The 12,776-nt window shown below is 33.7% G+C and overlaps 1 protein-coding gene and 1 long non-coding RNA gene across 2 annotated transcripts in view; one reads left to right on the top strand and one right to left on the bottom strand.

Moving 5' to 3' along the window:
- The window catches only part of LOC116658332, a 27,099-nt gene extending 15,711 nt beyond the window's left edge, over positions 1–11,388 (top strand). The window contains exons 2-4 of the long non-coding RNA XR_004313679.1: positions 1,852–1,977; positions 8,684–8,779; positions 11,266–11,388. This is a non-coding gene — a long non-coding RNA (uncharacterized LOC116658332). The remainder of the gene's footprint in view (positions 1–1,851; positions 1,978–8,683; positions 8,780–11,265) is intronic.
- Positions 7,070–12,776, bottom strand: part of HSPA4L (heat shock protein family A (Hsp70) member 4 like) — a 49,180-nt gene continuing 43,473 nt past the window's right edge. The window contains exon 19 of the mRNA XM_032463211.1: positions 7,070–12,776. Within this exon, the coding sequence (XP_032319102.1) occupies positions 12,585–12,776 (192 nt within the window). The 3' untranslated portion in view covers positions 7,070–12,584.

The following is a 12,776-nucleotide window of genomic DNA, read 5'->3' as shown; positions in this document are numbered from 1 at the left end:
TTTAGGGTAGATTTAATATTGCTGAATTCTTTTTGTTTTTGCTTGTCTGATTAATTTCTTATTCGTCCTTCTATTCTAAATGATAATCTTGCTAGTTAGAGTATCCTAGGTTGCAGGTTTTGCTCTTTCAGGGCTTTGAATATATTATGCCATTCCCTTCTTTCTGCAAAGTTTCTGCAGAGAAATCAGCTGATGGTCTTATAGGGGTTCCCATTGTTTTTCTTTTACTGCCTTTTGAATTCTCCCAACTTTTGCCATTTTAATTATGGCATGTGTTGGTGTGGGTCTTACAGGATTTATTTTAACTTTTTCTGTCTCTCTGAATTTAGGAGAAACAGTTATCTATTGTAGTCTTAAAAAGGTGTTTTTAGTGGAAGCATTCCTATGTTGACCGCTTGTGCCCGGTGTCTTCTGTGACTGTGCTGGATTCGATGTAGATGCTAGCTATGTCTTTTCTCAGGGTGTGCTGCCCATTACCACTTTGATAGTGTGTGTGGTTGGTCTTGAAGAATCTTATGCATGAACAGGGTCTGAGGCAGTAATTCCTCTCTGCTCTATAGCTGTTGCTGCACTGTTGTAAGGGGCTGGATTTTCTCCCCAGTTGCTGGAACATAAACCCTGAGGGTCGGGCTTCAGCAGACTCTGTTCCCCTTGAGTGCATGTTTTGTTTCAAAGGAGAGGAGTGCTGAATTAATTGAGGCTCGTGTGCTCACAGAGGTCTGATGTACTGCCTTTGTAGGCCTCTGTGACTCCACTCAGATGCAGCCCAAAGTTGGGTTGCTTTCCATTATGGTTGTCCTAGATTTAGTGCATGGAAGTGGGCAGTGCAGGAATGCTTGCTAGGCTCGGTGGGGACCCTGGCGTGCTGGCTGCTGTGGTTCTTGTTGCACCATTTAAGTGCCAACAATGGCCACCATCACGCCATCTGGACCACACGCATGCCCTTAGGCTGTCTCTGCCTAGCTAGATTGATTCTTTTTCCAGGAGCCAGCTGGCCCAGATCCTGAACCCAGCTGTGGTGTGGAATGAGTCGGGGCTGGAGTGTTTGTCCAGCTCAAGTTGGGGACTGTGGTGAGCAGCAGCCACCAGTGCAGAGCCCTCCTCATCCTGTCTTTTGGCAAGCTAGCACCCAGGCGTTGCTTGCAAGTGTAGTCTAGGCTTCTCCAGTCCTTCTTTCTTTCCCACTGCTTTTCCCTGGAGTCAAAGGGGCTTGACTCCCCAGCATAGGACCCCAGGACTGGAATGCCTAGTTTGTAGCTTGATCAGCAGGGTTCTTCCTGTTGGACCTTCTCTTCCTTTCAGATCCCTCCCAGGGGTGCAGGTCCCTACCTGATGCCTTTTTTTCCTTCCCACTCATTTACTTGGAAATCTCTCTTGCAGTGTTGATTGTATAGCAGTTCTGCCAGTTTCTTAGTTTTCCATGAGAATTGTTCCACCTGTTATGTATTTTTGATGTGTCTGTGGGAGGAAGTGAGTTCCATGTCTGCTATCTTGATCTGACCACCCCCCCATACTTACATTTTCTGGTGCATTCTTTTCCATGCACTTTTTTTTCATGAAGAATTCCCTGTTGGTATTACTTCTGGTGCAAATTTGCTAAGAGAAAGTTAGCTTTTGTATGAGTATTTTGCCTTCATTTGTGAAGGATTTTTCAGTGAGTATGGAATCCTAGATTGGTAGGGTTTTTTTGTTTTTACTTTACTATTTCAGTAGTGAAGATTTCAATCCTTTGTCTTCTAGATTCTATTATTTCTGTTGAGGAGTCAGCTATTAACTGGTCTTGGTGCTCCTTAGAGGGGTAATAGACTGTTATGTTACAGCTTTTAAGATTTTCTCTTTATTTTCCAACAGCTTCACAATATTTTTAAAACAGAAGATGGTCATTGTGTTGGAGCTTTGTGATGAATGGGAAACACAGTGAAACATGAGGTACAAGACATAATGGTATATAGATCATGCAGGACATTGAAAACTATGGTAAGAAGTTTGTGTTTTCCTTTGGCATGCTATGGAAATCCATGGAGTGTTCCAGTCGTCAGTGACATATATGATCTAATGCAAGTTTTAAAGGATCAGTTTGTGTTCTGTGTTGGGAATAGATGTCAGAAAGAATTGTTAGTACACTATTGTAAGAATAGGTAAGATGATGGTGGCTTGGACTAAGTAGTGTAAGTTTAATTTTTGAAATCATAAATGAGTAATGAAATAGTTTTTCAGCATCCTTTAAGATAATTATATATTTTTTCTTCCCTCATCTGTTAATGTGAGGAATGGCAGATTTTCTAACATTAAACCACTCTTTCATCCTTGAGATAAAACTAATTTTATAGTATATTTTTAACAAGTTTATGAATTCAGTATGCTAATATTTAGGAAATTTATAATTTGTTGTATTTATGTTCATGATTGTATTTGGAAAGTTACTGTGTTCCTCATATGGTCTTTTATGCTATGGTATCAAGAGTGTATTGTGAAACTGGCTTCATAAGACAAGTTAGGAAGTTGTCACTTTTCACATTTATGTTAAAAGGGACTTGTTCCTAGAATGTTTGTAAAAGTGGGATGAAGGTTTGTTTTGTTTTTTTAGCTGAAGTATAGTTGAGTTACAATTTAAATTTCACATGTACAACATAGTGATTCATGATTTTTAAAAGTTGTATTTGACTTGTAGTTATAAAATACTGGCTATATTCCCTGTGCTTTACAATATATCACTGTAGCTTATTTATTTTATATATAACAGTTTACACTGCTTAATCCCCTACTCCTATCTTACCCCAACCCCCAACTTCCCCCTTCCCCACTGGTAACCACTAGTTTGTTCTCTATGTCTATGAGTGTGGTTTTTTTTTTTTTTTTTTTTGATATATTTACTAGTTTATTTTTTAGGTACCACGTATAAGTGATATCATACAATATCCTTCTCAGTCTGACTTATTTCACTAAGTAATGTCATACAAGTCCATCCATGTTGTGGCAAATGGCAAGTTTTCGTTTTTTATGGCTTAGTAGTATTCCATTTTATGTATGTGCCACATCTTTTAATGATTAATTATTTTTTATTAAAGTGTAGTTGATTTACAATGTTAGCTTCAGGTATACAGAAAAGTGATTGTTATACATATATTTTTATATATATATATATTGTTTTCAGTTTCTGTTCTATTGTGTTATTACATAGAAACAGAATTTAAAAGAAATTGAATATAGTTCTCTCTGTTATACAGTATCCCTATTTATGTATAGTAATGTGTATCTATTACTCCCAAACTCCTAATTTATCACTCCCCTGCCATTTCCCCTTCAATAACCATAGTCTGTTTTCAATGTCTGTGCATCTATTTTTGGTTTATAAGTAAGATTTTTTTAATATTCCACATATAAGTGATATTATATTTATCTTACTCTGACTTGACTTAATATGATAATCTCTAGGTCCATCCATGTTGCTACAAATGGCATTATTTCATTCTTTTTTATGGTTGAGTAATATTTCATTTTATACACACGCACACACACACACAAACATACACCCCCCCCACATCTTCTTTATCCATTCAGTGGACACTTAGGTTTCTTCTGTATCTTGGCTACTGTAAATCTGCTATGAACATTGGGGTGCATATCTTTTTGAGTTACTGTTTTCATTTTCTTCAGGTATATACCCAGGAGTGGAGTTGTTGGGTCATAATGGTAGTTCTACTTCTAGTTTTTGAGGAACCTCATACTGTTTTCCACAGTGGCTGCACCAATTTATGTTCCCACCAACAGTGCAGGGGGTTCCCTTTGCACATCATCTCTAACATTTGTCTTTTTGATCATAGACATTCTGATAGGTATTAAGTGATGACTCATGATGGTTTTGATTTACATTTCTCTGATTAGCACTGTTGGGCATCTTTTCATGTGCCTGTTGGCCATCTATATGTCTTCTTTGGAAGGACACCCATTCAGATCTTCTGCCCATTTTTTGATCGGACTTGTTTTTTGAGTTGTGTGAGTTCATATAGTTTGGATGTTAACCCCTTATTGGTCATATTACTTGCAAGTATTTTTTCACATTCTATAGGTTGTCTTTTCATTTTGTTGATGGTTTCCTTTGCTGTGCAGAAGCTCTTAAGTTTAGTTAGGTCCCATTTGTTTATTTTTGTTTTTTTTCCTTTGCTTTAGGAGACAGATCCAAAAATATATTGGTATGATTTGTCAAAGAGTCTTTTGCCTGTTTTCGTCTAGTTTTATTGTTTTGGGTCTTTAATACATTTTGGATTTACTTTTGTACATGGTATTAGAGAATGTTCTAATTTCACTCTTTCCCATGTAGCTGTCCAGTTTTCCCACCACTATTTATTGAAGAGACTGTCTTTTCTCCATTGTATATTCTTGCCTTCTTTGTTGTAGACTGACCATACATGTCTGGGTTTTATTTCTGGGCTGTCTGTCCTTTTCCACTGATCTGTGTCCTTTTTGTGTGCTGGTACCGTACTGTTTTGATTGTAACTCTGTAGTATAGTCCAAAGTCAGGAATCATTCTTCCAGCTTTTTCTTTCTGAAAATTGTTTCCACTATTTGAAGTCTTTTGTATCTCCATGTAAATTTTAAAATTATTTGTTCTAGTTCTGTGAAAATTGCCATTGGTATTTATCTAGGGATTGCATAGTATGGTCTTTCCATCTGTGCTGTGTTCAGTTTATTTCATCATGGTCTTAGTTTTGAGTTCAAGGTATTTTACCTCCTTAGTTTTATTCCTAGGTATTTTATTCTTTTTGATGGGCCATAAATGGAATTATGAACAGATTATTAACTCAAAATCAGTTTCTTTTAATGCTTATGTTTGTTTTCCTTAATTAACTTTGCTAGAGGCTTGTCTGTTTTAAAATATATATATTTTTTCAGATAGAGGTTTCAGTGTTGATTCTTTATGCCATTTGCTATTGATTTATGCTCTCGTTTCCTTCTTTCTTTATTTCTGATTTATTTAGGTTTTTTTTTTTTTTTTTTGCTATTGTCTTTCTGCCTTTTTTGTGATATTCTCAGGTCATTATATTTTCAACCTCATTTTAAATATATGCATTAAAGCATACAGGCATACCCAGAGCGACTGCAGGTTCCAGACCACTGTAATAAAGTGACTATCACAATAAAGTGAGTTGCACCAAGTTTTAGATTTTCCAGTGCATATAAAAGTTAAGTTCATGTTACACTGTAGTCTACTAAGTGTGCAATAGCATTTGCACATCTAAAAAACATGTACATGCCTCAAGTAAAAAATGCTTTATTGCTAAAAATACCCTCATCTGACAATGCGTGGTTACGTAAACCCTCAATTTTAAAAAACGGAGTATCTATAAAGCAAATAAAGTGAGGTACGCTTGTATAAACTTTTGAATTAGTGCTTCAGTTGCATGTTATCAAGTTGCATGTTATATTCAGATTTATTTAAAGGCTGCTGAGTGCTTATTTTCATTTTTGTTTACTGCAATGAAAGAGGAGATGCAACTTAAAATAGGTTTAAATTGTCATTCAGTTAGAAGTATTTTCTAATTTTCAGCATGATTTGATTTTTCTAGAAGTTCATTTTTTCAGTTCTAGCATATGGAATTTCTTTTGGCTTACAGTATCACTTTTTATAAATATTCCATGTGTACAGATTATGTAGTACAGATTGTGTAATTCTGTTATACCTAGGTTTTAAAATTCTGTTCTTTTTTATACTTATTGCATACTACCAGTTATCACTGTTTTTGTGGGCCTAAACTTGTATGTTATTGTCAATTGCTTTATATATTTAGAGGCTGTTATTTCAGATTGTTAGGTTTCTGTTGAATTACTGTATCATTATTAAAACTCACTGTGCATCCCAACACTCCCTTTTCTTTCCACTTGAAGTCAGTTTTACCTGATGAGTGACTTAACAGTTTTTCTTTTGATTGGCATTTTCTAATATTTTTCATTAACTTACTTTCAACTACTACATCATTATATTTATTAAGTGTCTTGTAAATATTAATTATAGTTCTTAAACTGGGAAGTTTATGGTATTTGAATTATATTACTATAACTACTGATACCTATACTTGTTATTTTATGATTTCTCCTTGTTTTTTGCTTCTCTTTGCCTTCAAGGTTTTCTTTACTACAAATGGTTTCTTTCCTAGTTATTTGCTCTTAATTGAACCTGATCCTTGTTATCTCTAAAACCAATACACAAATCCTTTTCAGTGAGGTTAAACAGGAGACCAAATGTACTTGTGCTCAACACAACTGGTTCTAATGGCCTTCTGGTATTTGCAGACTACATGAACATCCTGAACCTATTTCTTTACATTTAAAGAGGGGGAGGTAGTTTGAGGATAAAGTATTAGGAGGAACTTAGAGTTAACAGACAACCCTTGTTCACTAACTCTTGTTTAATAACTAGGGATTGAGGAGTTTCTTTAAAAAAAAAAAAAGAGCAAATATCATCTCTAGTTTTCTCAGACTCAGGATAAGATGAACAGGAAAGAACTGTCAACTGTTTCGTCTTCTAGTCTTTGAAAGTATTTATTTGAATTTCATTGGAAAGTTTATAAAGTGTATGGGGGTATAAACATTTTTCTGGATTGAGGATTCATTATCTTTCTTATTCTCACAAGTTGTTCAACCACTAGAAGATGCAGCACTAAATGCTGTAATCTAGACTAGGGATCTCAGTTCTTTTCTGATCCCAACATGCTAAGCTGTTTGACACATTTTCATCTGGAATAGCAATTCTCAAAAAGAGGTTAGGAGAAACTCTGGGGCAGGAAGCTCATCTTTGCGTATTGAAAATTTCTAGTCTTTGGGTTCATTTATTCCTAGGTTTTCTCTTCCAATGGAAAACTGTTATTCTTTGACACCACTTGCATTATTAGCAAACTACTATTTTAGTTTTCAGAATCAATAGCATTTGAAGGTTTAAAGTTTGCCAGTTTTCTCTAAGTCCTCACATTGCCAAGCAAATTTATGTAAATAACTTTAATGACCTGTCCACAAACCACTATCAAGTCAATGAAGTTCAATATGTGAAAATTAAGCCTCAGGTGTGCAAAACTCATGGTTCAAGTAGTAAATACATATTTATTATAATTACATAACTTCTTGACAGTGTGCACTTGCTATCCAAAAGTGAAATGCATTTATCAGTTGCTAATTGTTAACTAGTATGAAGATGCCATTTTACATACATAGAAAATGTTTTATATACTTCGATTCTGCCATATGTAAACATTTTATGGATATGTTCATGAACCAGAACTGTAGATCCTAGAACATTATCAGCTTAACATCACAACCCATTCTCACGTCTGCTCATTGAAACTAAGGGTCTGTTACATGCAAAATTCAGTTAATTATTTTTATAGGCACATCAGGCTTACTACTTTCTGCATTGCACAGGTCACCCTTTGTGCTGAAAACAAACTAGGAAACTAAGAAATCAAATGTAGTAGTTTCCTTAAAACAGTTTAACTGGTAGGAATTAATTAAACTGGCAGAAAGTAATTTGCACTAAGACTGGAGTCGGAGTCACTGTATATAAATTATTTTAATGATTGGAGAAAAAAAATGACTTGGATGTCGTATAAGTACTAAACAATTCGTAACTTCATTTTAAAAAACTGCTTCTATATACTGTGATATTAAACAGTGGCTTCATCCTACCAAATATAAAATTTTTTACTTTTAATGTGAGTCTCTTTCCAAGACACTAAGCCATAGAAATATTATTTCAGGGGATAAAAAACCTACAACACTTTAAAGCTTCCTTAACCTAGATCTCAATTTCTAATTACATTTTTACATTTACATTCTGGGTGGGCCCATATGATTTCAAAAGCATTTAACTCAATGTCTGGAAGCAAGAAATTTAAGAAATTCTAAAAAAAAAAAAAACCCCAACACACATGTAATAAGAAGGCAGCAAAAAACTGAAGGTGTCTAATCTTTAACACCTATTTTCAATTCTGACCCTTGCGCCACATTCATATTTGGATTAAAAATGAGGAACATGGTTACTGAGTACACAATATTAACAAAATTGACCTCTTTTGATCCAAAACTTATTCAAAGGCCAGGATATGAAAAGTCTGTTAAGTCACTATTAAAGTTTAGACATATTACATATGGAAACTTATGACATGGCTTTTCGGGTATGAATTTAAGAGTCAAAAAATTCTTAACAGTAAGATTTGGTTTATAGTAAAAAGAAGACGGGTAATAAAGCAGTGGAACTATTTTTTTTAAATCCGTGAAATAAAAGACCTAAAGAATAATCCAAATAAAAAAGCAAAATATGAGAAAAATATAATGATTATTTAAGAGTCTAGTAGTAAATAAGAAAAATGAAACAAGATAACAGGAAAGACTAAGACCATTTCCATTTATAGTTCATGTATTATAATGCAATTAAACTAAAACACGTTGAAGTTGACTAATCTCTTTACAGGATGGGTAATTTTTAGGTATCGATACATTTCCCTAATATTCATCCTGTGACTTAGGACATGACAGTAAATTAGAGATTCCAAAGCAAAGATCATACTATTAAATATTTCTTGTTATGGAGTTTCACCTGCTTGACAGACTGAATCATATTTTCATGATTCAATTATTAGTTTTGTTTCTTTGACTTGAAGGCTCCAAGTTATTTAATAATGTATTTTAACAGATACGCTTTTTAAAAAAAACGATTACTCTAACAACATGCTAGAGGTACTCTCAGGGATCCAGAAGGTGAAAGAGCCATGACCACCGCCACAGACACGTAAGTTTTTTTCTTTTCTCCTAAGCAGTTTGTTAACAGTCTAAAGAGTCCAGATGCCAGGTTATTGTATGAAACAATTACCCTTGGATTTAGCAAGGAAAAAAAAAACTTAAGAAAGATACCTGGCTATATTATAAACACAGAGCTGTTTGGTTAGGAAACATGAGTATATGGAAGGATATTATTTTTGATTCATTGAAAATTGAGATGTGAAAGTAAAATAACTAAAGTTTTCATTTTGTTTACTTGTTTTAGTTAAAGACTTGGTCTTGATCTGCATTCAATTTTAGTACTTTTTATCAAAAGAAAAAAATAATGTGCTTCCTGGGAATTACTTTAAAATGATACTGTGGACTAAACTAAACCTTGACAAAAAGAAAGATAATTACTGATGGTTATAAAACACTGTGTAAGAGGATAATACAACATTAGTATCAGACGTTATAAGCATCCCTACCCCTAGGTCATCTGAAAAGTCAACAGTGGCTAACTTTAGTCAATGCCATCAGATTTTAAATACTGATATATCAATGCAGTAAGATGTGTTTCTCATTAAGTTTTACGGAATTAAATATCACAGAACCAAATTCCACTTAAAACTCAAAGGTCCAAAGTCTAACCACAAAATAACATTTACTTTAGGATTGAAGGTGTTGTTTTTTTGTTGTTTTTTTTGGGTTTTTTTTTGTTTTTTTTTTTGCTTACCCAAACAAATTGGGTAAGAATTGAAGTTTTTTGTTGTAAAATTCTAAAAGGTAAGAAAGATGAAGTTATACTTTTCTGTTTCTTCTAAACCCATGATATGCAGAATTAATGCCAAGGCTTTAATTTTTGTGGACTACCAAATACCAGCTCTTAAGAACGAAACAAATTCCTAATGGGACTGTTTGTAGGCTTACTATTACAATTCAAATTTATGAAAATGGAGGGATGGTTATATTTATTTTGGGTCAATTGAGCACTGTATTCAAATGGTTGCTGTCTGTCAATATGGATAATTTTTGCTAATTTGGATAAAATGTTTTAAAATTATCATTTTATACTGATAATTAATCCCCCAGATTCACTTTAAACAGATTTCTAGCTAAGAAATATAATCATGGACATACTAAAAGTTGACCCCCAAAGAGTCTTGAGAAATCTATTTCTTCTTAATAAGTCTAATTTAATTACCTTTTTGAAATTGAGATGGTTATTCCAGTAGCCCAATTCTCTGGTGTACCGTTTCTAATTGTTTTAAAACTTAAGAATTCTGTACATTGCTAAGGAATTAAAACATCAAAAACTTTCTTTTGTTATATTATTTAGCAATCTTTGTTTTTAAAGTCACAGTATAATTGGCTATCAGGCATTGATTCCTGAAACCAAGTAATTTATACTTTTCCATAGAGTCGAAGTGTATTACTCTATATTTATTAATCATCCTAGGTATTGCCTAGTTAGTTCTTATTTGTTTACTACGGGAAAACATCATGTTTTTCTGTGTATTTCTTAACTTCTAAAATTACAGCTTTTTATTTTGAAAAAAAACCTTTGATTTTTTTGTTTAGCACTGCGTATTTCATGCAGATTAAAAATAAACTGAACCCTACCTTCTACCTAAGACTGTATTAAGGAGAACATTTTCTTTTTTATTAATATATTCAATAAGTATGTTAAGAGCTTTTGAAAATTTAAGTTAAATAAATGGGCAGGAAAAGTATACACATTATCTTTGGATGTATCTAACTAACTTATTAAATGAAGTGTTACATAACTGTAGGAACTGGAATGTTACATTTTTGACCAAAACACAGAACTGCATAAACTGGCTTAAGGAACTGAAAATGTCAGGATTTACTAGACAATTCAGATGCAAAAAGAGTTGTTGCCACGTTTATGCCCAATTAGTTTTGGAGGTATGGCTCCTAACAAAGTGGGTTGAGATTTTAACTCAAGAAAAGCTATAAACTCCTATGTGTACTGACTGTTATATACTCCCTTTCGTAACTTTGATGCTCTTACTGAAGTGAACCTATATATTCAACATACAAATGAAACGTAACCAATACATGCTTTAAAAATGGATATAATTATTTCATTTTAAGAGTATTACAAAAGGATAGTTAAAGGCTGGAAGACATTAAAAATATATTGGGTCTATGTATTTTTTTAATGCAGAAAAGGGACATCTCTTCCCTCAAAAAGGATGGATAAAAATCCTGCAAAATGCACTGCTCCATACTTTCCTTTCAGTGCAGACTACATTGTAGAAACAAAATCTCTCTCACAGAACTAGTGAGAAATAAAGACTACCCCTAAAGATACTAAACTCTCAATTTTTACTACTTAAGAAAAGTCAGTATTAATATAATCGTCTAAATATAAAGATGTGGCTTTGGGAAAGAGGGAGCCTTTCAAAATTTTAACCTAGGTCAATCTGGTTGGTTGAGAGGTGTTTAAGAATGCAAGTGCCCATGCATTGTCTATGCTTCTTTTTCTTGTAGGTTGAAAAGTTATTTCTGCCTGCTCCCATACTTTTAGTTTCAAGCTTCTGGATAGAACTGAACAATGTCAACAAATCTGGTGATGAAGCACAGATTAAGTCTTTAAAATATCTTAATTTTACAGTCCCTTGTCCCATATAATTTGTATATGAAGCACCAAAACTGGAGCCAAGGTCTGAACAAGTAATGTAACAGCAAGAACTACAATTTAATCATATCATATCAGACTATGTAACATTCTATATTTTGTCTGTTGATATGTAACATAGTTAGGTTTATTACAAGCATTATTTCCTAAGACTTAACTGTATAAGAAGTGCCTCTTTTCAAGTATTATCACTTATTTAATAGTGTTTATATTCTGACATTAAGCAAATCAGTGATAAATGTATATAATGCAATACACATTGTGCCATTTCTCCCTACCCTGTGTTAACATATTAATGAAATCCGTTAAGAAAACCAAAAGAACTATTAAAACTGAAACAAGGCTATCAACATCACAGATGCATGTCTGAGTAGGTCAACAGCATCTCCCCCTTAAGGTAAAGTATTTTCATCAAAAATGGTTCATCATCTTTAGGCTAGCAATACTTTAGCAGCAGGTGGTCTTCAGGACAAGTAGATGAGAAGTTTCAAGTGCAAAAGACACCAGATTTCTTTGAGAAACATCAATCCACATGACTAGTAAAAAAAATAAAAGCAAACTGCTGGTGCCACTCTAACATAAAATAGTGTATTTTCCCTTTCAATGTGTGATGTAGTTTATATGACAAAGTTTTGGAGTTCTCATGGCACAACAATGAGATGGACTAATTTGTCAGGGAACCTCTTATTTTAATATTTAAATTATAACAGTACAGTAACTAGAAAAAGGTCAGTGCCTCAGTGGCTTTAAACCACATCAATTTCAATATTTGTTTTTCAAAATAATGATGCAATTAAATCTATGCTTCTGCAACAACAGTGCAATACAATATCCTTTCCTGAATAAAGGAGCTGAGGTTTATCCAAGTAGAAGCTTTAAATAAGGTAGATTGTTGCCAACTACTTCTCAATCTTGCATGTTTGGTATAAAATACATTAGGATAGCTTAAACTGACTTGTAAGTCTATATTCAGCTAAAGCTTCACATAAGCAGCAATGGAAATGAACAGAGGTGCACTCAATATAGAACACTTTTCAGAACTACTCCAAAAAACAAATGACAAAAAGTGGTTAAGAACAACTAAACATCTGTTGTGTGTACCAGATGTAAAAGAAGGATGGCCCCTGTGGTTACTTGCACTGTTTGAATTATGTGATGGTAAAATTAAGACTTAGTCTACTTCCATCTCTCCAGAAGATTTAGTATGCTGTGAGTTGTCTTTTGTTGTATCTGGTTTAGTTTCAGTCCCACTCTGTCCATCCATTGGTCCATTGTGTTCACTATTAGCTTTTGCTTTGTCTTCAGCAACCTCTACTTTCGGTTTAGGCTTGTAAATGATTGGGTTACAGAAATTATCCAGTTC

The sequence above is a fragment of the Camelus ferus genome, chromosome 2, assembly GCF_009834535.1.
Source record: "Camelus ferus isolate YT-003-E chromosome 2, BCGSAC_Cfer_1.0, whole genome shotgun sequence".
Lineage (NCBI taxonomy): Eukaryota > Metazoa > Chordata > Mammalia > Artiodactyla > Camelidae > Camelus > Camelus ferus.
Note: the sequence above shows the minus strand (reverse complement) of the source record. Positions and strands in the feature narration are given on the sequence as shown.